Source organism: Gavia stellata, chromosome 13 (assembly GCF_030936135.1).
Source record: "Gavia stellata isolate bGavSte3 chromosome 13, bGavSte3.hap2, whole genome shotgun sequence".
Lineage (NCBI taxonomy): Eukaryota > Metazoa > Chordata > Aves > Gaviiformes > Gaviidae > Gavia > Gavia stellata.
In genome coordinates, this window is record NC_082606.1 from 5,003,125 (window position 1) to 5,024,884 (window position 21,760).

The 21,760-nt window shown below is 40.2% G+C and overlaps 1 protein-coding gene across 2 annotated transcripts in view; it reads left to right on the forward strand.

The window, feature by feature from the left end:
- DAPK2 (death associated protein kinase 2) overlaps positions 1–21,147 on the forward strand; it is a 44,779-nt gene extending 23,632 nt beyond the window's left edge. For both annotated transcript variants that reach the window (XM_059823701.1, XM_059823702.1), the window contains 8 exons: positions 3,429–3,650; positions 8,216–8,354; positions 11,525–11,654; positions 12,793–12,841; positions 13,521–13,547; positions 16,988–17,140; positions 18,521–18,566; positions 19,463–21,147. In XM_059823701.1, coding sequence (XP_059679684.1) covers positions 3,429–3,650; positions 8,216–8,354; positions 11,525–11,654; positions 12,793–12,841; positions 13,521–13,547; positions 16,988–17,140; positions 18,521–18,566; positions 19,463–20,098 — 1,402 coding nt within the window. In that variant the 3' untranslated portion in view covers positions 20,099–21,147. The remainder of the gene's footprint in view (positions 1–3,428; positions 3,651–8,215; positions 8,355–11,524; positions 11,655–12,792; positions 12,842–13,520; positions 13,548–16,987; positions 17,141–18,520; positions 18,567–19,462) is intronic.
- Positions 21,148–21,760: the final 613 nt, after the last annotated feature.

Below are 21,760 nucleotides of genomic sequence, written 5' to 3' on the forward strand. Positions count from 1 at the left end.
GTAACTATTTTCAGTGTTCTCAGAGGTTTCTTATTTATTAGTTAGACTGTGGCTTCCTGGCCATATAGCTTACTAGAACTTTACAATTTATTTCTGCTCCATGGCAGAAATGCAGTGAAATATTTTTTCTGAACAAGGAATGCTTGGTAGGATATGGGGTACACATATGGCAGACTTAAAGTTTCCATATTTTTCATTCCAATTATTATGAAAAGGGTGGAGCACAGTTTTGAGCTGGGGCTCCTTGCCTCCAAATCACTGAGATTCTGCAGATACTGCTTACCACCCCCCCATTTTGATATCAAGTTGCCAAAACAAAATGCAGCTTCCATGAAGCAATCGTTTTAGCTAAAATTTGTTAACTAAAGTCCTGTTCTGTCTTTGCAGCTTGCTAGTTTTTCATTTCACTGTTGTCACAAGATGCATTGTACACTTAAACAAAGCAGACTGAAGCCCCTGACCTTATCCATAGGGTCAATTCTCTAGCTATCTGGTGCGTTTCACCACCATGGTAGTGTTTGTAACAGTACATATGTGGCCTGTTTGCAAGGTGGATTCTGTGGTCTTTTCTTTTTCTTTCCTTCTGCCAAAAGGGAGTTTGATAAATCCCCCCTGTAATCCAGCTATGGAAAAATAAATAACAAGAAGTAACCCTCAGCTTAGAGTTTCTTGCAGAGGAGGTTTAGGGTGGTAACAAACTGTTCTTGCTACTTGAAATCACAGATGTACTCAGGTGGGCTATGAGGTCCTTTAACTAGTGTCCAAACAAAAGTAGTCAACTTTTCTTTCCATTCGTACTCTTGTAGCTTTTATTGCAGAGATCTTGCTCCAAGACTTGTCAGCAGCAGCCTGCCATCAGACTTGTCAAACGCAATCTACGAATGCTGCTACTAGAGTAATTTTCCTTGACAGTTGTTCTTGCCACTACAACACTTCCCCTCCAGCTGCTTGTTTTCCACCAGCTCAAATTCAGCATCTCATTTTGTTATGTACTTTACACATCATTATGTCCAGGTCTGCGCTAGTAGTTAGTTATGGAAAGGTACAGTAATAAAGAATTCTGAAGTACCATTAGGTACAAGAAGGTTCATCAGAACATTCATATTTGTTTAAAAATAAGGGTAGTTTATTTTAATACTTTGTATGAAAGTTATTGAATTCACTGAATCAGTGAAAATACTGGATTTCTTATTGGGCCATGAGAGAGTGAGCAGTAAGTGAACAAAACTCATCCTGAATGGAATGGACTGACCTCATTTATGTTTGGACTGACTTAAGTTTACATCAAGACCAAATGTTCTTACTCCTCATTGTTACTTGACCTGGAGGTACTTGAACTAGGAGAGCAGTGAGTCTACATTAGTTTTGTTTGAAAGAATTAACATGAATGCTTTTTGTGCTTTAACCTAGGTTTTCTTTTTTTTTTTTTAAACTTGACAGTTTTTGAGTTTCAGTTTTTTAAGGTCTCAGGAAAACTTGAGAATTAAGGAGTGTTTTTGTCCAAACAAGGCAATTTTGCATTAATTCTGTGAGAAATCTTTATTCTAACTTGATTTTAGTAAAGACTAGTTGAAATTTAGACTTTCTGATGAAACCTCAAGCCATACAAGTTTCGCATACCTAAATACTTGTTAGCCTGAAGTTATCTTCATTAATCAACCTAAGGAGTTAATATATATTTAAATCTGTATGCCCACTACTTTTTGCTTGTTTTGAGTATTACAAGTTTAAATCAAACCTGAAAAGCTACAGGTGTTTGTTTAAATCTGCCAAGTGATCCTTCATGAAAAGAAATGTGTTTCTGTTTAAGTGTGATTTTTTTGTCTGGTTTTTGGAGTCACTTTGGACACGAGCCTATTACATTGCATGGCACAGCACTAGCTGTCTTTAGTATTTCTGTTACATTAGCAGCAAACTGAGATAGACACCTTTGTGCTAAGTAGTGTACAAATATCCGTAGGCATATTGTGTGGAAGAAAGAAAGTCTCTTTCCTGTTTTGCTGATGGGGCAAAAGTGAATTGCTAAAGGGTATAAAATACATTTATGGCAGAATTTAGATCGCTCAAATCCCTCCAGTACTTTAGCTACAGACCATCCTTTTCCCTTAATTTTTGTAAGGTAGAAGTAGCTCTCTTAACATGTCCTCTGTAGACTAAAAGCAAACACACAGTAATAGCTTATGATTTAATTTCCTAGTTTGTATTTCTGTGATGATTTTAGTGTGATTAAACATTTCTAAGATACCATGTAGTTGTCCTTGTCACTTCCAAATGGGATGAGCAAAAGGATTCTCTGAACAATCACTGTTTCATTCCACATTCTTGCTTTATGTAGAATTCATATCACTCAAATCCTGCTTTGCTGCAGACCACCTTTCTTTCTTAATTTTGGTAAGACATCTCTCGGCTTGATTACAGATATTTTTTTCAGAAGACAATTGAGAAGGAGGCAACACCAACTCTGTGGAGATGGTGCCTTCTCTAAGTTCAAACAGTGCCTCTCAAGGGCATGATGAAGAAAGAAAAGCTCACAAAACAAAGAACAAAGCAGGGTCTCCTACTTCCCTATTGAAGAGTCAATAACAACTCTCATCTCAAAAGGTTCCCACCACTGACATAAGGCTGTAACCTGCAGGGTTACTATTATTTGACTTAATCACCTGGCCTCCAAGTGTTTCCCTTTTAGGAGATAAGGGGAAAGTTTTACAGTTGGACTGGAACATCTTACTTTAGGAGCCACAGTGAGGGAAATTTTATTGGCAAATGGCAGCTACATGCCTTTTAAACCTTAATTCAGCCACTTTACTATTTGGTACAGTGGGAAATTCTTTGTCCTTGAAGCACAGTGAGAAAGCTGCACTTACTCTAGTTACATTTACAGCTAAATTATCAAGTGAAGTGCAGGAATATGAATAAACAATTCTCTTATTTGACAAATGGTTACTGGAGGCCAGTTCTACATTTCCAAAGGTTTATCAGGCCTTTCAGTTCTTTTCTGAGAGATTATTCTTAAGGGAAATACTTCAATGCATGCGTGTCCTTTCAGAACATCCAGTAGTGTGTTGCAGACTTGAATGCCTTAAGCATGACCCAGTGAAGGAGTGGTAATTCAAACCTTTTGAGGCAGATCTTAGTCATTTAAACATGAACTGTTTTTTAGAGCTTGGAACATCTGTCCTCCCTTCTTGTCAGACATTGCTTGGTTTTGCTAAATTTCAGACACAGCAGGAAGCTACCTTGTTATGCTCTCGTGACACTAACTGCAGAATTCTGACAGTCCTCACTATTGTACCAAGAACAAGCTTGTATGGTTAGCAGTGTTGCTCAGGGGTTGCAGGATCAAGCTTTGTATATGAATGGCTTATTTGTGAAGCTGTGATTATATTAAAGCTTTAAGAGAATTTTCTGTTATTTTCCTGTCCTTGCAGTGGCCAGTTTGCTATAGTGAAGAAATGTCGAGAAAAAAGCACTGGTGTGGAGTATGCTGCTAAGTTCATTAAAAAACGTCAGAGTCGGGCCAGCCGTCGTGGAGTTAGACGTGAGGAAATTGAACGGGAGGTTACTATTCTGCAGCAGATTCTGCATGCCAACATCATCAAGTTGCATGACATCTATGAGAACAAGACGGATGTGGTCCTCATCCTTGAGCTGTGAGTAAGGGGACTTCCTATCCTCCGGGGCAGGATGAGGTAAATAGGAACCGGAAAGGGCTGCAGAGTCTGCCAGAACATAGAGGCACTGTTAAAATGGAGCTGTTGTGTTCTCAGGCCTCGCAAATCTTGGCAGGAGAAATGAATGAGGTTGCTGGTAAACAGGCCTCCCAGTTCATCCGTGTGCCCTGGGGATACAGGTGGACCTCAACATCAGCTGAGGCCATTGTTACTGAGGCAGAGAGTGGTGTCAACTTGAAAATGGTTTACTAACAGAGGGATTACCTCACGTCTGCCTAGTGCTGCCCTGACATGAACCTTGGAGGAAGCACAAATGGCCACTGAATGCTCATTTCATTTTTCTTTCTGCTTTCATCTTTTCCAGTGCATGTGAAGCCATCAAGTCCTTTGCAAAATTTGCAGCCATTCTCACTACTCCCATATTTTCCTCATTTAGAGGAGTCTAGGGGAAAAGGGGGGAGGAGGGCAGGGGAGGAGATTTTTTAATCCCTAGACTTTGACTATTGAGGATGAATAGCAGCAGGGTGGGAGTGAGGGAGAGCTGCTCACTCTTCTTTCGTTCCCCCAAGTGATGGAGGAAAACTCCTGCCATTTATGTCCTGCTGACAAGTGAACACCCCCCAACTAGGGGATCTGTGGACTGCACTGTGACCCATTGGACAGCCAGGCTACTGGTTTAGGATGACTATCAGAGCCAGGAACTAAAATAGCTCTTCTAATAAATGCAGCTTTGCTCGTCAGAATGTATGGTCGTGGCCTAAGGGGATGAAATTCGTTATGTAGTGAAGGAAGACAGACATCAATTTAAGCTTTTTTGGGCTGTGTTCTGCTCTTTCGTAGAATCAATATAATCTATTTTACAGAGCTCTGAGTGTTAGAGGAGCTGTGCAGAAGATGATATATCCTTTATCAGTTAATTCATGGTAGTAAGGTAAAGCTGTAAGCAAGGAGACAGCCTGAGGTTGTCTACTTACTACAATTTTTAGGTAATGAGTAAATGATGCAATTTTTTTGTGTGAGATACCGTGACTGAAGTTATATAGACCATATGTTCCCTAGGGTACCTGGCTTGACCTTGTGTACGGAATCCAGGCAATAAGGCTTTGATCCCCGAGTGAGATGAAGTAACCACTAGCTTTCCAGGGGAGCCAGCATTTAGGCCAGGGAGCATTCCTGGAGATTAATGTGACTGCTGGCAGATGGCATATGAGTGATGATAAGCACCTGTCAATTAAGTATATGTCTGTGGCCAAATGTTGGACTCTGTAGCCATGCACTGGAAGACAGAAAAGGAGCCTGCTTTTTCTGACTGGCAGCTACTTTGTGCTAAAACAACCTCCCATTTCATTACCGTCTGCTTTTTCCTGTCTTCACACAGCCTGACACATTTTGTGTGCCCTATGGTCAGGCTGTAGCTTACTGCACTTTTAAAAGGCTGGGTGCAACAGAGTTTTGACCTGATTAAGGCCATTGCATTCAGCTGCTGTATACAAATTGAGGAGGATGATAATTGCTAATAAAGACAATTAAATTCTCTTTGTAACCAGATGGTCTCTCCTCCTGACACTCTGATGTCAGAGTCTCGTATTCCCTGCAGTTTATCAAAATAAGCGTTACAGCACCCGGCCACCTAATCTTGTGTTAAGCTACAGTGGACTTCAGCTTCAAAAGAATTTGGCCCCAGTATTCTTGATTATTTGAAGAAGCTACCCTGGTGTTTAAAAGAGGCTTTCGCTAAGATGTTGACCTTCTCCCAAACTCACTGTGCCAGTGCAGGCAAGACTATCTCCTCTTTACACAGGCGTTGATTCTACAGATGCCGTTTCTTCTGTTCAAGAGCAGGAGGAGCATTGCCAAGTCCACTGCTTTTACGTGCAGTTTGGCAAGTGCAGTTTGCCCTTCCTTGTGCGCATTGTTCAGGGATATGCTCTCCATAGCTTTTTGGAACCTTGCTGTTCTCTGTCTCTTGGGCCCTGCCTTGAGGCTGCTTTGCCCAAACAAAAGCAGCCTAAAGGCAGGTTTGACTGATATGCTAGTCTCTACTGGTAAGTGTTAAGGTTGTGTACGCAAAATAAACAGCTGTTTCCAAGAAGTAAGGCAGCATTGTTGTTGGTCTTTTGTGGGATTTTGAAGGAAAAGCAAAGGTATCATTTGTTTGCTTCATTTGCCATGGGAACAAGGTGACGTGGTAAAAGGTAAAGAGGTGGAACTGGAGGAATGAATTTTTCTGTAACCTAAGGTCCCTTGAGAAAGGAGCATTCGCTCTTTTACAGGTGGTGCTGATTTAGAAAACACACCTCCCTGGATGTTCAAATGTAACTTGTAGTGCAGTTATGAGTGTTTTACTGCAAAGGAGTTAGTGCTGAAGTGCTTTTTTTTCTGGGATTCCATAAGGGCTGGCTTTTGGGATTGCAAAGTCTCTTCTGCCTGATGGTTTCTCTGAGTTCAGATGTGTAACATGGATAAGAATGATCCTGCACTCAACTGCTTACCACTCTCTTTTTACAATTTACTGAAACTTGTTTTTTAAAGCCTGAGTCTCTGTTAATGAGACATCATCACATCTCTTCTACTGTATTTTCCTTTAGATTACTCTAAGATCTCTGCAGCTTAGGCTAATGTCTTAGGCTATGCCACAGGAGGCTGAAGATTAATGTACTGTTTGTAATGTATGCCAGTCTCTGACGTTCAGAAAATGAAATGCTTGTGTACTTGTTGTAAGAGGGAGTCTTTTGCTGATAAAGTAACAGACGGGCTTCAGACTCCCTGAATCTTTTTTTGGTTTCCTTTTTTATTTTTATGTTGTGTTCTATACCTTGGAAGTTCCCCCTGCCTAGCCTGATTCAAGGTTAGTGTGAAGTAGAGAGAAGAGGGAAGATACAGCAAGGAGCTAGCAAGTAAATCTCCTTTGATCCTTGTTCTTGCAGGCTGTGTGGTTTCTTCAGTGATGCCTTAGGTGTAGCTGGTTGCCCAGGATGTTGCTGAGGTTGCTGTTGCGGCAAAATCCCTGGCATGCCCTGGGTGGCTAACCCAACTGTTTTAAGTGACCACTCTTGGGGGAAGCAAGAGAGAAAGGGAATTAAGTACCTCCAGTCTGGGCAGCTAAACAATTTTCTGACATTCCTTTGTGAGCAAAGGAGATTCCTCAAAAGAAAGTTGCCAGCCTCCTCCAGGCAGGAAGGTATCCTCTTAGCATTCTTAGCACAGTCCTCAGTGCCAGGGGAAGGTGAGGGGAATGGCTTTGACAAAGTGGCTCAGCTTGTGCGCTCTCCTTAAGCGGTATCTTCTTTTGGTGGTGTTGGGGAACCGGAGGCTGGGCTGTATGGGCTGTCGGTCTGGGCCAAGAGAGAACTGTTTTTACCCTTAGTCCTGATTAAAGAGTCTACCTTAAGGAACAAAGGAGATTTTACAGGGTCAAAGAGGAATAGAGAGTAGTATGCCTACATGATTAAATTCCAGAGAAGTACAAGAGAAATATCCTGGTACAGCTGGTTTCCTGATGACCTGGCCATAGCCTGCCTGCCGGAGGTGATTGCTTAAGTGCAGTTTGAATAGAAATCATTAAGGAAATGGGATGCACCTGCTCTCTGTACACTGATTTCACCAAGAGACTACCAGGTTTTACTTACAGATTTCTTAACTGGCTTGTCACAGTCAGCTGTAATAATTTTTAAACTAATGAACCAAGGCCCCTAAACCTACTACAATAAGGAAAGCAGACAGTGTTTCCTGGCTCCTGAAATGCACAGGGTAAAACAAAACTTGTCCAGCAAGGCTGATGGTAGTGCTGAGACCCTTAGTATATGTCACCTAAAAAAGAAAATCAGAGAACAAATAAGAGTCTCACAGGCTGAGTAACTGAGATGAATAGGAAGGAGAAGGCAGCAGGCAGAGACAGCAGTTGCAACATATTCCTGGGTCATATAAGTTTATTTTTATTTGCCAGCCATTTAGTTGTACCAATTAAAGCATCAAGTGACTTCTGCCCAGGTGAAGTGTCCTGCCTTATGCTGCTTAGAAAATTTCTGACTACGTGGGAGCTGCAAAAAAATATCCAGTAATCAATGCTCAAGTCAATAGGCCCTGTGTAAATCTCTGCCTCACAGCAATGGTAGAAGCTGAGAAATAAGTCCAAAGTCTTTGTGGCTTTTGACACGTTGTTCTTGTCTGCAGTTGGCTTCTTTTTGTAGTTTTTGTAGCTGTTCACAATGGTTTACTCTGAAAGAGGCAGAGTAGGGAATCACCATCTTGTCACCACCAGCGTTGTGTAGGAGCCTGAAGTCAGAGGAATGATTGCACAAAAGATCTCTGCAGTGCATGGTGTGATCTAACTTGTCTGTGAGTCACAGCACTTGGTTAACTCAAAGCATTTGAACCTGCCAGCTCTTTTACAGGGACCGGAACACAAAACTCTAGATTGTCTGCATGAGTGGCCTTTTTCTAACTGTATGGAAATTTTCTGCTACTTCAGTTTTCTGTGATTATGTTTATTTTATGTCTTACCATGCAGTAGATAACTGGACGTTCTCTGGTGTGTTTGGCAGAGTTTCTGGAGGAGAACTTTTTGACTTCCTGGCACAGAAGGAGTCTTTGAGTGAAGAGGAAGCAACCAGATTCATCAAGCAGATTTTGGATGGTGTGAATTACCTTCACTCTAAGAAAATTGCTCACTTTGATTTGAAGGTAAAGATGCTGATTTAGACTTATTGTTATTGTTGTTTTTTAATGATGGACTGTACCTTCTACCATTTGTTAGATATCTGTTTTTGATAACATGCCTGAAATAATAGGTAAGACCATTTTAAATGTACTTCACAGCTGTGTGCTCCAAGGAACACAATCTCCTTTATCAGGCGTGTGGTAACTTTGATGGGCTTGTATATTTACTGAATGAGAAAAGGAAATTGTAAGTCTTCATCCTTCAGCTGTTTGCATTTGTGGTATCATCCAAAGCATGCTGTTTTTTTTAAAAAAAAAAAAAAATTAGAACAATGTACAAAAGAAATGCATTTTTTTGTAATTTTTTTGGCCAGGTCCAGCTACAAACAACTGTTGCTGCTTCCATTCCCCACTGTGTTTAGAATTACATGACAAGTATGTGTCATTCAGTGCAGTTTGGTTAACAAAAAGACTTCTTGCTTGCTTAGCTGCTTAGGGTCTTGAAAGCACATCACACAGAGCTCTCTTCCTACCATATCATGTGACATATATAGCTTTGGTCCTTGACTTTGGTATCAGTACAACTGGCCTAGACAAGACAGAAGAGACTGTCGCTCTTTCCTTTTGATTGTGGCCTACCTAGGTGAACATTCTGAAGCTAGGAGTCTGTTGTCCTTGGGAATGAAACTCTTGAGACTAGAAGAAAGTGCTTTTTCAATAGCAGACTACAGCTACAGAACTGGCTGCCTCAAACATTGCTGCTTCCAGAAATACATTCAAAATGTACTTACTCCCTAGGAGAAAGTAGACTAAAACAGAGGAGGGAACTGGTTTAAAATGAAGGAAAAAGGAAGAAAATCTACTGCTAGATTACATGTTCCTTGTCCTAACTTTAAATCCAGGTTAGTTCATTGCTAACTATGTGTGTGCCATAGACAGACTCCTCCCAGATTCTCAGGATATATATGCTTGATTCCTTATGTTAAATGTGTGCCTAATGCTGTCTCTGTCTTAAATTGCTTAGTCTTGAGTCAGTGTTAATGGCATATATGTAGTCATCGCAAATGTTGCGAATCACATCTAACCTAAGAAACTGGTTAGCAAACTACCGTCCAAATCTTCACGGGGTGCACGTGAAAAAGCGTAGGAGACGTGTGAACATATAAAGGATGTGCACTTGATTTTGAAATTACGACATGAATCCAGAAGCCAAAGACGGAAAATTTTCACTGCGTATTAGAAAACAGTGTAATATCCAGTGGCATTGTATTATTGTGAGAATATAGGTGCAACTTTTTCTATACTGATCTCTAGCTATTAATTTTGACATTTAATACCTGTAATGTCAGGTGGTCAATGAAGATGTTACCAGAAATGCAAGCTAGAAATCAGAAAGGATAAGTAAAGAATCATTTCACTGATAGTGAATATCAAATGACGTGAAACATATTCACCTAATAACTCTCCCGGGTTTTATGGGACTGGGTTTGGAGTTTTGCTACTGTTAAATTAGACATGTGTTTTTAAGCAGAGATCTGATTAGACAGAGCATGATTCGTAATTATCTTGTCACTTAACAGGGCTCCATCGACTGCAGTGGAGCTACAGTGACTTACACCACCTAAGGAATAAAACAGTCCAAGAGGCAGTGACTGTGACTTTTTGCCATTTCTGTCTGTTCTGTCTGCTCTAAACAAGCTTACATCAGGTATCTGGGCTGAACACATATGCCCTAGATCCGTGGAAGAAAACCAGACTTGTTAGTCTGAGGCTAAAATATTCTTGGTCCAATGACTACGGTAATAAATTATTCATATGCTCTCTTTCTCAGTGCAGCTCTGACTGAGAGTATGTGTTAGCAGGAGCTGCTTCCACGTTAGGATCTGCTGTGAAAAGGCCAGGCAGCTGCCAGCAGGGAATCAAACTGTCTTGCTGTTGATCTTGAGCTTTTGATTAAGTTACGACAAATTAATGCATTAAAGCTCTTCATGGGAGATAAATTGAACCCATAGTCTACTCTGAAACCTGTGAAATAGGGCCATGGTAGGAGTAACTAAGGCTGAGAAATTTAGTTGAAAAAATAAGTTTATGAATATCTGTTTTATCTGGTAAAGAAAGTCAAAGTTTGTGGTTGAAGAAGTTGCCTTTAATTTCACAGTTCTAGCTTTGGCTTTTCCCTATGACGCTGTGAGAAATGCTACATGTTCTTTTAATAGCTTGCTGTTGCATATGAGCTAGGACCTCTGATCCCAACTCTTTCCATTTTTCTGGACTGTTCAGATAGTGAGTCCTGGATCTTTCCTGGTCTTGTTGCAGCTGTGAATTTAGTCTCATAGAGAGAAGCATTTTCCTTCCCTAAGTAGGTTCAGATGTGACTAGAATCCCTCAAGAAGCATTTAATAAGACATTTTCCAGTGGGTTACAACACAGTGTAGGGACAGGTGGGCAGAAATAGTGAGGCTTCCCTGTGTAAATTCCAAGAACGGATCAGTAAAATTGCTGTCAGTCAAAATATTCAGTGGTGCAGCTCTCCCTCAGGATCAAGCAATGCACTCTGTCTCTGCACCAGGTATCTGTACTGCTTCAGCTACCTGCTAGCTGCTGTTACGTGTGCACCAGTTGTTGTAACTGAGGCAAATCCGTGGGGTCAGAATGTGACATCTTCCCAGGAGGCCCTGTGGGCCAAAGATACATTTTCTGTTCTAAGAGGGGACAAGATAAACTGAGCTTCCACTTCATGTTATATCACAATGCTGCTGGGCTGATAATCTAGTGGCATATTTTGTCATATTAGGGAACTACATACAGTTGTGTGAAAAACTTCTTTCTCATTGCAAGAACAAGGGTATCTTGTTTTCATCCTGGCAATAGCCATCGTTAAGAAAATAAGCTTAGGAGTGCTAACAGGAAGATAGAGAAAGGCAGATTTTGCATGAGATAAAATTAAAGAAGTGGAAGTATTACTCTCACTGGATTTGCTTTGCTTTTATGAAGTTCTGGTCCGTTCAATGATGTCAAATTTCACAGTTGTCATCCCTTTATCCAAAGAACGAATTGTGAATGGTTAGGCACAGGTATGTGTTTCTTATTCTACAGTGTTGTATATGTGAAGAAAAAAAAGCACTTGAGAACTCTGTTACTTTCCCAAGATACTAATATTATAATAACAAAGATGTATCTTTTGTTATTTTTAGCCTGAAAACATTATGCTTCTGGACAAGAATATCTCTATCCCACACATCAAACTCATTGACTTCGGGCTGGCTCACAAAATAGAAGATGGAGTTGAATTCAAAAACATTTTTGGAACTCCAGAATTTGTAGGTGAGTGACTGACCCGTTCCTTTTTCTCGTATTGCAAGTTCCATGAGGAAGTTGAGACACCTTTTCAAAGTTAAGAAGTGAGGGATAGAGGTAGTTTCAATCTCGTTTTGTATCAAGGTGACCTAAATCTAGAGGTTTATTTTTCTGGAGTAGCTGAAAGGTGCTTTCTATAAACCAGATGTGCTACTCCTGCAACAGTATGTTGCTGCCAAATAAATATTTAGAGATGTAAATTCAGGATTGAGATTGTGAAACCCTGCAAATACAAATTATAATTTTTCACTTGTTGCCTGGGGCAAGTAAGTTTTCTGTGTTGTAGTACATGGGTACACAGTTACATGGGTATCTCTATCACTGCTTTCTAGAAAAAACTGCCTCACACTGTATACCCGTTGAGTACAAGACCCTCACCTCCCCTTACGTTTTTCCACCTGATTCTTTTTTTGTTACTCACTGATCGTAATTCTAATCTGTCTCGCTTGAATTTTAGGTTAATCCTACTTCTTTCTACTAGTTTAAATTAGAGGTTTTGGGGTTGAGGGGGTGGGGAGAAGAAGAGTAATTCATATTCCAGTTAAACACAACCATTACAGACACCTTTTTTCATCTCATGACCTCACCTTGGTCTTTTCTCTTGCATGCAGTCTTACATGGGGATGTTTTCCAATGAGGCAATGCTTCTTACAAAGATAACAGGGTTTGACATGGATAGCAATGTAGTCTGGCATGTAATTTCAATCTTTTGCCCAAGGGCTGTTTCTGACTGGCCATTAGCAACTAGCTTTAACAGCACCAGTTAAAAACAAAACAAAAGCTCAGATTCTTAGGGGTAACAGTATCCTCAGGAGGTGAAATAATTAGTTATTTGTTGTAATTTGCACTGTAATGAGTATATAATATCTGCTTTACCTTTATTCTTGAGTTGCATTATGCTCCAAGTTATTCTACATAATTTCTTCTGGACAGCTGTGAACCTGAATTCCTATCAGGGCTATAAAACTATAATCAGTGCATCCTATAACTATCTTTCCTTTTCCCTCCCACCCACCCCCTTTCTCCCTCTTGACGTGTTAGTCAATTCATCATGGTTAAAAATTGTTACTTCAGTGGCTGATGTTTGATTAAATTTTTCTTACAGCTCCAGAAATAGTAAACTATGAACCGCTTGGACTAGCTGCAGATATGTGGTAAGTTTTTAACTTTTTTTCCCCAGGTTGCTCTACTATTACTTTTTCCCAATTTGCTCTGAATAGAATCCATTCTACTTCAATAAATTAAAAACAAAGCAAAAAACTTAAGTGGAGTTAATAACTCCTTGTTCTTTCTTTCCGTTTTTATGCATTCTTTTTAATTAAAAAGATAAGCATTTAATTTCTGCAAAGTTACAATGAAAAACTTTAATAATGGCAGTTACAGAGTTAACAGTTTGCCACTGTCAGCTGCAGAGGAGCACTTTTAAAAGAAAACATGTTCCTGCAGCGCTTGTGACAGCTTTATTTATAAGAGCACTGCATGCAGAGGAGACCTGCGTACTAATCTGATCTGCTGAGAAGGCAGGCAAAAGAGGTCACCCCAAATAAAACATCCTTGCTTCTGTTTCTTTGTATTTCTGATGTGTGCTGTAGTGAATACCTGCTAGAGGAGAAATACATAAAGAGACTTCAAATATCCACAATGCTTGAAGTTATATGTAAAATTCACATTTTCCCTGAAACACCATTCTTTAAGAGAGATATTAGTAGTTACCTAAAGCCACGATGTCTCTCCTGCCTGTATAGCTGCTACTACTGACTTTTTCATATTGTGTACGTTAAGAAGAATATAGGTCATTTAGAACCCCTGCAATTAATCTCCTTTGTTTTTTAGGAGCATAGGAGTCATCACCTACATACTGTGAGTATGATAGATTCACTCCTGTAGAAGTGTTCCTAACGCTCTATTGCACTAGTACAAAACAGCTCTTCCCGTTGGTCATTTGAGAAAGGAGCTGCACACATGGAGTGGGCAGTGGTTTGTCTAATGGGCAAATGTTATCATGCAGCCTTTCCAAGTTTAAAATAAGGGGTAAAAGAAGAGGGGCATTCAGAGCAGATGAAGAACAAATGTCTGTAGGATCACTGGCCATTTCTGCTTCTTACGGGACCTCATCAGCTCCAAATGGTGGAGGATGGAAAAGCCCAAGCTATTGGTTTCTCGTAGAATGACTATGAGCTTCCAATGTGTGGAGAGAATAGAAACAGAAAGTTTAATAGTACTATTTACAAGGTGGTGAGTTATTTCAGGTGAAAACAGGGAAGGTTTAATTTGTTTGTAAAGGCAGCAGTCTAGATTACTATGCATAAATATGGTCACCCAATTCAAAAAGGTGAATTTAAGCTGGGATAGGAGCAGAGAAGTTGACCCTGGGAACTGAGAATTCACCTCACAGGAGAAAAAAGGGCTTGTTAAAGCTAGTAAAGCAAAGGCTGGTTGGGAATATCATTGCAGTCAGTAAGCACAAGGGGGGAAAAAAAGATAATTTTTAGAAGTGTGTCAACTGGTGATGAATAAATAAAAGTAGGAAATTATGACAAGCTCAAACTCTCAAAGAAATGAGGTTCCGTGGGCATCCTGGGGCCAAGCAACTGAGAGAGGACTAACTTGCCAAACTTAAAGAAGGTGCACTCTAGTATTAGAGGGATTTGCCTACACAGCTCAGGGCTCAGTACAAGTATGGAGGCTTGAAGGGGAGGCACTGTCTTTTCAGTGTGGAAAATGAATGTAGTGGAATTAAATCCACTCTTGGGCTATACCCAAGGCTTAGACCCCAAAAGCTGTAAAAGAGCTATGGTCTGAGAAACCAGATTCGGTGCAACAAATTCCATTCCGTCCTGTGGTGCAGAAGAAGATAGGGATACTGGTTAAGCCCAAGCTCAGGTAAAGGGGTTTAAAATATTGTCCAGACCCTTGCTTTTTATCAGCACTCTGGTCTTCAGTGACACGTGTACTTGACAGGACATTCAACTTTGTAAATTGCTGTTTATGTGTGTTCATAAATGATGAGAGGAAAACTTAGGAGTTGAAGATAAACAGGTGGGAATACTTACTGTGCGATTACAGTGATGCACAGACAGCCAGGTGCTCTCGAGGTTTTTCTCTTGCATTGAGAGTTCTGTCCTGGGGGCAGAATAATGGAGCGGGTTTCTGTACTGTATCTGGTGTAGGAGATCTGTTTTACCTGGTTGGCTAGTAATGATTGCCGTAGCAATTAAGGTTGAAAATTGTCTCCCTACAAATGATCAGGAAAAAAGAGCATGCTTTTTATGATGGGAGGGGTCAGTTTGCATGATATGCTATGTACTATAAATTTGTATGCCTTTAACTAGTATTGCCTGTTTATTTTAAAGCCTTTTGTTCTGAAGAATTCTGAATAAATGGGGTGTGTTTCATGATACCACCTACTTTAGCAAACATGGAAGCAATCAAATGGATGCCATCATCAGGTGTAGAGATCAAAATGCTTACAAGTCCTTAATTCAGTAACCAGTAGAGTGATTCACTGGGTTGTAAGGGCGAAGCCTCTATTACTGAGGACTGCTGTTAGATGTTTACAGGCACTGAGTCAGGGTATCACAAATGTCATTCTCATTATGTGTTAGGATTTGAAAATCCTCCCATTTCACAGACCTCAAAACTGAGTCCCAAAGAGAAGAAAAAGAAGTTCAGAGGAGAATAGAGCACTGTTGGCTTTGGCTTCCAGTGAAGGGCCAGAAGGTGGAATTACAGCTGCTTCATGGCACAGCTTTGAGAAAGGGAAAAGAAACCAAAGCTCTAGGGCAGGTTTCCAGGTTTTAGTTTTGGAACAACGCCATGGTCTGTGGCGGGGTGCTAGCTTGCAGCCGCCTTTGTGGCTAACAGAAATGGAACAAAAGCTTAAGAGGGAGTATGTAAAACCCGTTAAGAAGTGAGATTGTGGCTTATGGGGTGAAATTTACTGCATCAAAGACAACTGGAGGACCTTGCTCATGCTGCCTTGCTGTGTCAGCTGCTTTGGTGTCATTGTATGATTGTAGAGGGAGAGGAAAGACTTTATGCACTCAAATGTTTATTCTGTCGATAAAACCCCATGTGGTGGCTGGGGACTGGGCTGAATGGCCCAGGTGGTCCCATCTAACTTTCTGCTTACCCCCAAATTCCCGGTCAACATGGTAGTGGCAATACAGACAGGGTAAAAAGTCTGTTGAGCAGGATCATGTAAGCAAGCAGTTTAGTATTCAAAACCTCAATTTAGATCCCAGGAGTTTGCTGCAGTCCTATTTTGAGCCCGCTGCATCCTGAAACTATGCTATCAAAAGTAGACATAATAGATAAGCATAATAATAGCCCAGGAGATTTTTAAAAAGGCATGAGATCAATTTCCTTGGTATAAATAATATTTATTTCCTGTAAACCAGACTTTTGCAAGTCAGCATCCCTGTGGATTGGGGAGGAGAGGGAAGGCAGGGCAGGAGGAGTCTGCAATGAACCTGTTCTGACACTTGAGTTTTATGGAGCAGAGGTAAATAGTCATCAAAGATGAAGGTCGTCAGTCACAGTTGAGAGATAGGCAAAGCAGGATGAAAGCTTTTTCTGTCTAAGTAAAGACTGCTGAATAGCATTTTATTATGATGGTGTCTCCATTATATCCTTGTAGTTGGAGCAGAGTGCCAACAGAATGAAATTTTGCATTGTTCAGAAACAGTTGGATTTTATTGCAGCCAAAGTCCTTTTGTTTGTGGATTCCTTTTAATGAGCAGCGTGGCCCTACCTCTCTGGCAGAGTTGGCTCCTAGACAAGGCCACACACCTGACTGCTGATCATACATTGTATTTTGGTTCCAGCTGAGAAGGGTCTCTTGGCTGAACTCACTGTGCAAGGGAAATTGTCAGTAGCTTTGCAGACAGAAAAGGGCTTTTCCTAGCCGAAGAAAATCTGTAGAAACACTACTTTATCTCTTTGAAGCTGATAGAAGCTTCTGCCTGGTAGTGTCTGTGGGTTCACAGGGATATAGACTCTCCTCAGCTGAAGCTTTTTCTAGTTTGATTAGCAACGACTTCAATGAGACACTTAGGAGAATCTGTGCATTTCTGTCTGCATGCACACGTTAGCGCTTCATTAGAGACTTTCAAGATGAGTCTGACTCATAACTACAGATGTAGTGAGCCAAAGCTGGACCTGTTATTTCCCACGTGGCATGGCTGCTACAACACGAGATCCACAAATGTCCTGAGAGTATGTTACACAGGCACTGTAATTTCATTAGGGGACCTCTGCTGTTTATTTTTCCAATTGATCCTTCTTTCTGGCTTATCTAGGCTTAGTGGTGCGTCGCCTTTCCTTGGGGAAACTAAACAAGAAACGCTTGCCAACATCACAGCTGTGAACTATGAATTTGATGAAGAATTTTTCAGCAATACCAGTGACCTGGCAAAAGATTTTATTCGGAAACTCCTGGTGAAAGATACACGGTAAGTAAAAATTCAGAAAGATCCATTTGTCTCTAAGATAAACCTGGTAAAACATAGCCTGAAGAGTAACCTGCAAAGCTTTCCCTGCCGTGTGTATTGCCATTCAAGAGCCAGACAGGAGGCAAAGTTCTGCTGCTATGCCTCTAGTTAATCACTGCACCCAGAAACCCTAACTAAAGGAACCAAAATCTCCTCAATTAAATTTCACTTTCAGGACTGAATTCTCACCTGAGTCAAGCTGGTACAACAGGGTGTAGGTGAAGGGCTGAAAATGGTGTGCAAAATCTCTAGTTCTGCGTAACTACCACTCCAGTATTTCAGCCTGTTATGAACTACTTGCAAAGAGGTGGTATGCTCCCAGTGGTGCAAGGGCAGAAAAATCTTAACAGGTGCTCATAGTGAAATTGTTCCTTAAGTCTCCCTGCATCTGTTGCAATCACCTAGAATTTGCATGACAGCTATGGAGATCTTAATTCACAGTTCATAAGAACCACAGACCTTTTTTAGTTATTCTTGCTTTTGATAAAGTGCACACAGAAGTAGCATCTCCTTCCCCATAACCCTATTTGTCCTGCAGGCAAGTCAGGCCCTTGCAGTTCTTTCTAATGGCTTCATTAGGGGAGAGAATAGGTATTGGAGAGAAAGAGACAAGCTGTTCAGTCAAGATTTCTGCAAATCCTCAGGCCTTAGATTAGGTTAGAGTAGGTGGGGTTTGACAAGAGGTTTGCACAGGTTTAGCAACCTCCTTTCAAGAACGGACAAATCAGTGATACTGATATTTGTGCCAAGTACAGAGGCAGTCCTTGTGCAATGCTGTGTTTCTACCTTTGATTCTCAGTGCTCTTATATGTGCTGTTCACCAACCTGCCACAACGCGGAGGGAAGTTGGGATCGATTAGGTTTGAAGTATTCCTCTCAGAAATGTTGCATTCAGGAAATGGCAGCTCCTGCAATGATGTAATATTATGTTCCAAAGGACAGTTTTGATACAATTAATGTTGTACACCTTGATTCAGACACAGTCATATTAAAGGTGTGTGGAAAGGGTTTATTTTCTAAGCATGTAGGATGAACAAAACAAAGCAATGTTTTATCACTTTTTATGGAAGAATACACAAAAATCTGGTAGATTTTGATCAAGTAAGAATTAAAAATTGTGTGGAGTGAGGACAGCTCCTTACTGAAACTTAGAACAGTTACTAAACTACACACAAGCAGTATGCCTCATGGAAAAACAGAACCCTGAAATTTGAAAGTTAGTCCTGACATTGTCTTGATAAATGCTTCATATGAAGCCTGGGAGAAGTGTGGGTCAATGGACTTGTGTACAAGGTATTTCCCATTCAAGTCTGCAAGGTTTTTTGTGTTATTGTTTTTTAGGAAACGGCTTACAATTCAGGAAGCTCTGTCTCATCCGTGGATAACGGTAAGACTGAATAAAGAGACAGATCTTGCTTTTTACTGTGGGCAAAGCAGAGATAATAGTCTTACTCTTATTGGTGTGTTAAATGGAAAACTGTCTTCTAAGTACTTAGAGACTCTAGGTGTCTCAAAGAGATGCACTGGGAAGAAAACAGTTGGGTCTGACTAAATCATCAGATTTCTGCAAATGACTTCTTTTATTATCATAACTTTCAAAAAGAGGGGGACAAAGCTTTGATGTTTGTTCCACTTACAGTATCGTACATTAGACTGTGCTTTGCATTTTTCTCTGTTCGCATGCACATGTACTACATCTTCGCTTTAGTGCTTTCTTGAGTTGATAGTTGATTACAGCCAATGTGGAAAATATAAGTTCTCTCAAGATATAACTGCTGTACCAAGTGTGTTGATTTGTGTGTCTGTATATATTTTTTCATCATAAACATTGCTTGCTTTTGTGGATAAGTCTTTCATTGAAAATACATTTAGCTAATCTCAGCACGAATGATGAGGATGTTTGAAATTCAAATTTTGCTATGCATTGCACAAAACATTAACTGGACGGTTTTCAGGATTGATGGTTTTTCCTCTTACAAATATTGATAGCTTTGAGACTGATAACTGCTAAAAATTAACATGAAAATAAATTGCGGCCCTGTTGTTTACACTTATCGCATTGGAATGAATGCACATCACTTGTCACATTCATTTTTGGGTTTGTGTGTTTGGGTGGTTTTTTTTTTTCTTTTAATCAAATGCATGAACAAAAATCTGTGGGAGCAAAGAATATCCCAGCATTGTGGAAGTTCAGGCTGCATCCTTTGTGTAGAGTTTTTTGAATTACTGCACTGTCTTGTAAACGTTCAGTAATATTGGTTCCTCTGTCTGACGACTCACCAGCTGAAAGAAGAAACAAAAGTCCAAGAAAACAAGAAGGTTGAGAACACACAGCTGAAGACAAAACGCCTGAGAGAGTACACCATAAAGTGCCATTCCAGTATGCCTCCCAATAATACCTACATCAACTTCGAGCGCTTTGCGCGAGTAGTAGAAGACATTTCGCTTATGGAACGGGGTTTTAGCACTTTGGCTGCATCCCACGATTCCTTGCAGGAGGACATTGATGCTCTGGTTTCCATTTATAATGAGAAAGAAGCTTGGTATAAAGAAGAGAATGAAAGCGTGAGGCACAAGCTGTCTCAGCTGAAGTATGAATACCGTAAAATTGAATCCCTGAAAAGACATCTACAAGATGATATCAAGACTGTAGGCACTAGTCTTACAGGCATAACTGGGAAATACGCTGATCTGCAGAGTCAGTATGAATCTCTCAGTCAAGAACTTTCTGAGGAACTCAAGTGGATACAGGACTTAATGAGTAGTTTTCAGCTGGAAAATGAAGCCTGTGTGAATGGAAACTTTGACTCTGTTTTCAACAAAGATATTAATGAATCACTAATGGAGCTGTTAAATAGATCTCGCTGTGAAGAATTCCTTGCAGGGTTGAATCTTGATGTAGCAGAATCAAATCAGTAATCTCGTAGATCAGGTTAGGTGCAGGGTTTGCTGCCTGTTTCAATATACAGCAGTTTAAAAAGTTTGCAGTGCATAGATTCTACACAAAAACACCACCTAGAACTAAAATAGAAATTCTGATGTATAGCACAAGATGCTGACCAAAACCATAAACTCCCAGTGGTTTGTAGTGTTGAAGCTGTTTTCCCATGTTCAGTGTCTGAACTTAAAGGAAATAGATTATCACAGTGAACACATCTAACCCTACAGCCTTTTGCATTGCTTATATCATACTTCATCACGTATTACAGTTCCTGAAGATTACTAAGTAATTAACTTGGAATAAAGTGTAGGTCAGTCTGTACTTATTAGAAGCTGGGTGTCTGGAAACTAATAAAAATCCTATGATAGCATCTTTGGCTAGATGAAGGAAACAGTCGTGTAGACCTGCTGCATGCAGGCAGTTTTATAGACCATGTGAGAGAAATGTTTGCAAAGCTTATATCTGTCCTATAAAACAAAGTAAATGGTGTAGTAATTTAACATTTAGCTAGTACTGTGGAAACTCTCTGTGAAATGGCTGCTGACGAAGAAAAGATTATTTTTTAGGCCAGTTATACAGGGTGAAATCTTTTACCGTCAAGGGTGTTAGCTGTTGATTAATCCTTTAGTTTAAAATTCAGCTAAGTTTCCTGTCCTATACCAAAGAAATCCTATTCAAAAGGCACAATTGGGAACTTGTAATGAACTGATCAAATAACTGTATGTAATTTTACAGTGTAAATATTAATTTGTGAGTGATAAGTGATAACAGACCTCTTGTCACATTCTTTACTGTAGAAAGCAAACAAAGCTACAAGTAATTTAATTTATGGCGTGGGATTTGAGACTAGTGTTCTTGCTGTGAAGAATTTTTTCTTAAATTTTAGAAAGTAAAAGAAAAGTTGGCCCAAACTTGAATCATGCCCTGCTGTCTTGTATTTCAAAGTAGTAATTTGATTATACTGTATTAATATGCACAGATGTACCCATCTCGTTTCTGAACACAATAAATAGTTGTTTGTGCAGGACGCATTGTTCCCTGATGGTGTAGTTAGTGACTGCAAAAGAGATGTCAACCTTCTGTGTACTGAAAAGAGTTGCCAGCCTAGGTTCTGCAGCTAGTTTACAGACCCTTTGCTTAGCTGTGCGAGTTTGCTGCAAGGTGACTGTTACGCAGCGACAAGAGTCAGTGAGATAGTAGCCAGGCATCCCTGCATCACTGCTCAAGTCCAGCTAGAGTGGATCTTTATATGGATATTAGAGTATGTCTTTCACTGCCCAGCCGCCCTCCTCCTTTTCCAGAGAAGTTAATGACCTAACTAAATTGAACTGTTGTTGTTCGTAACATTATTAAGAATAACGTTTTCTACTTTGAGATAAAAAGATAAAAGCATACTCTCGTCCAATTTGTGTAGAGTACGGTGGACCCATCACTGTCATGTCCTCCATAAAGATGTGCAGAGGCTGGTGAAAATTCAGAGTTCTGAAAACAGTTACTCCGTAGGGGTATTGTTACTCCTCTCATTTTACTCAGTGGAGGATGGAAACTGGATGTGCTCTCTGTGGCATCTTTCTTTGCACAAGATGTAAAAATTTCAAAAGCTTCAAAGTAGTGTAGATAGCTACTTTACAAAGTGAAAC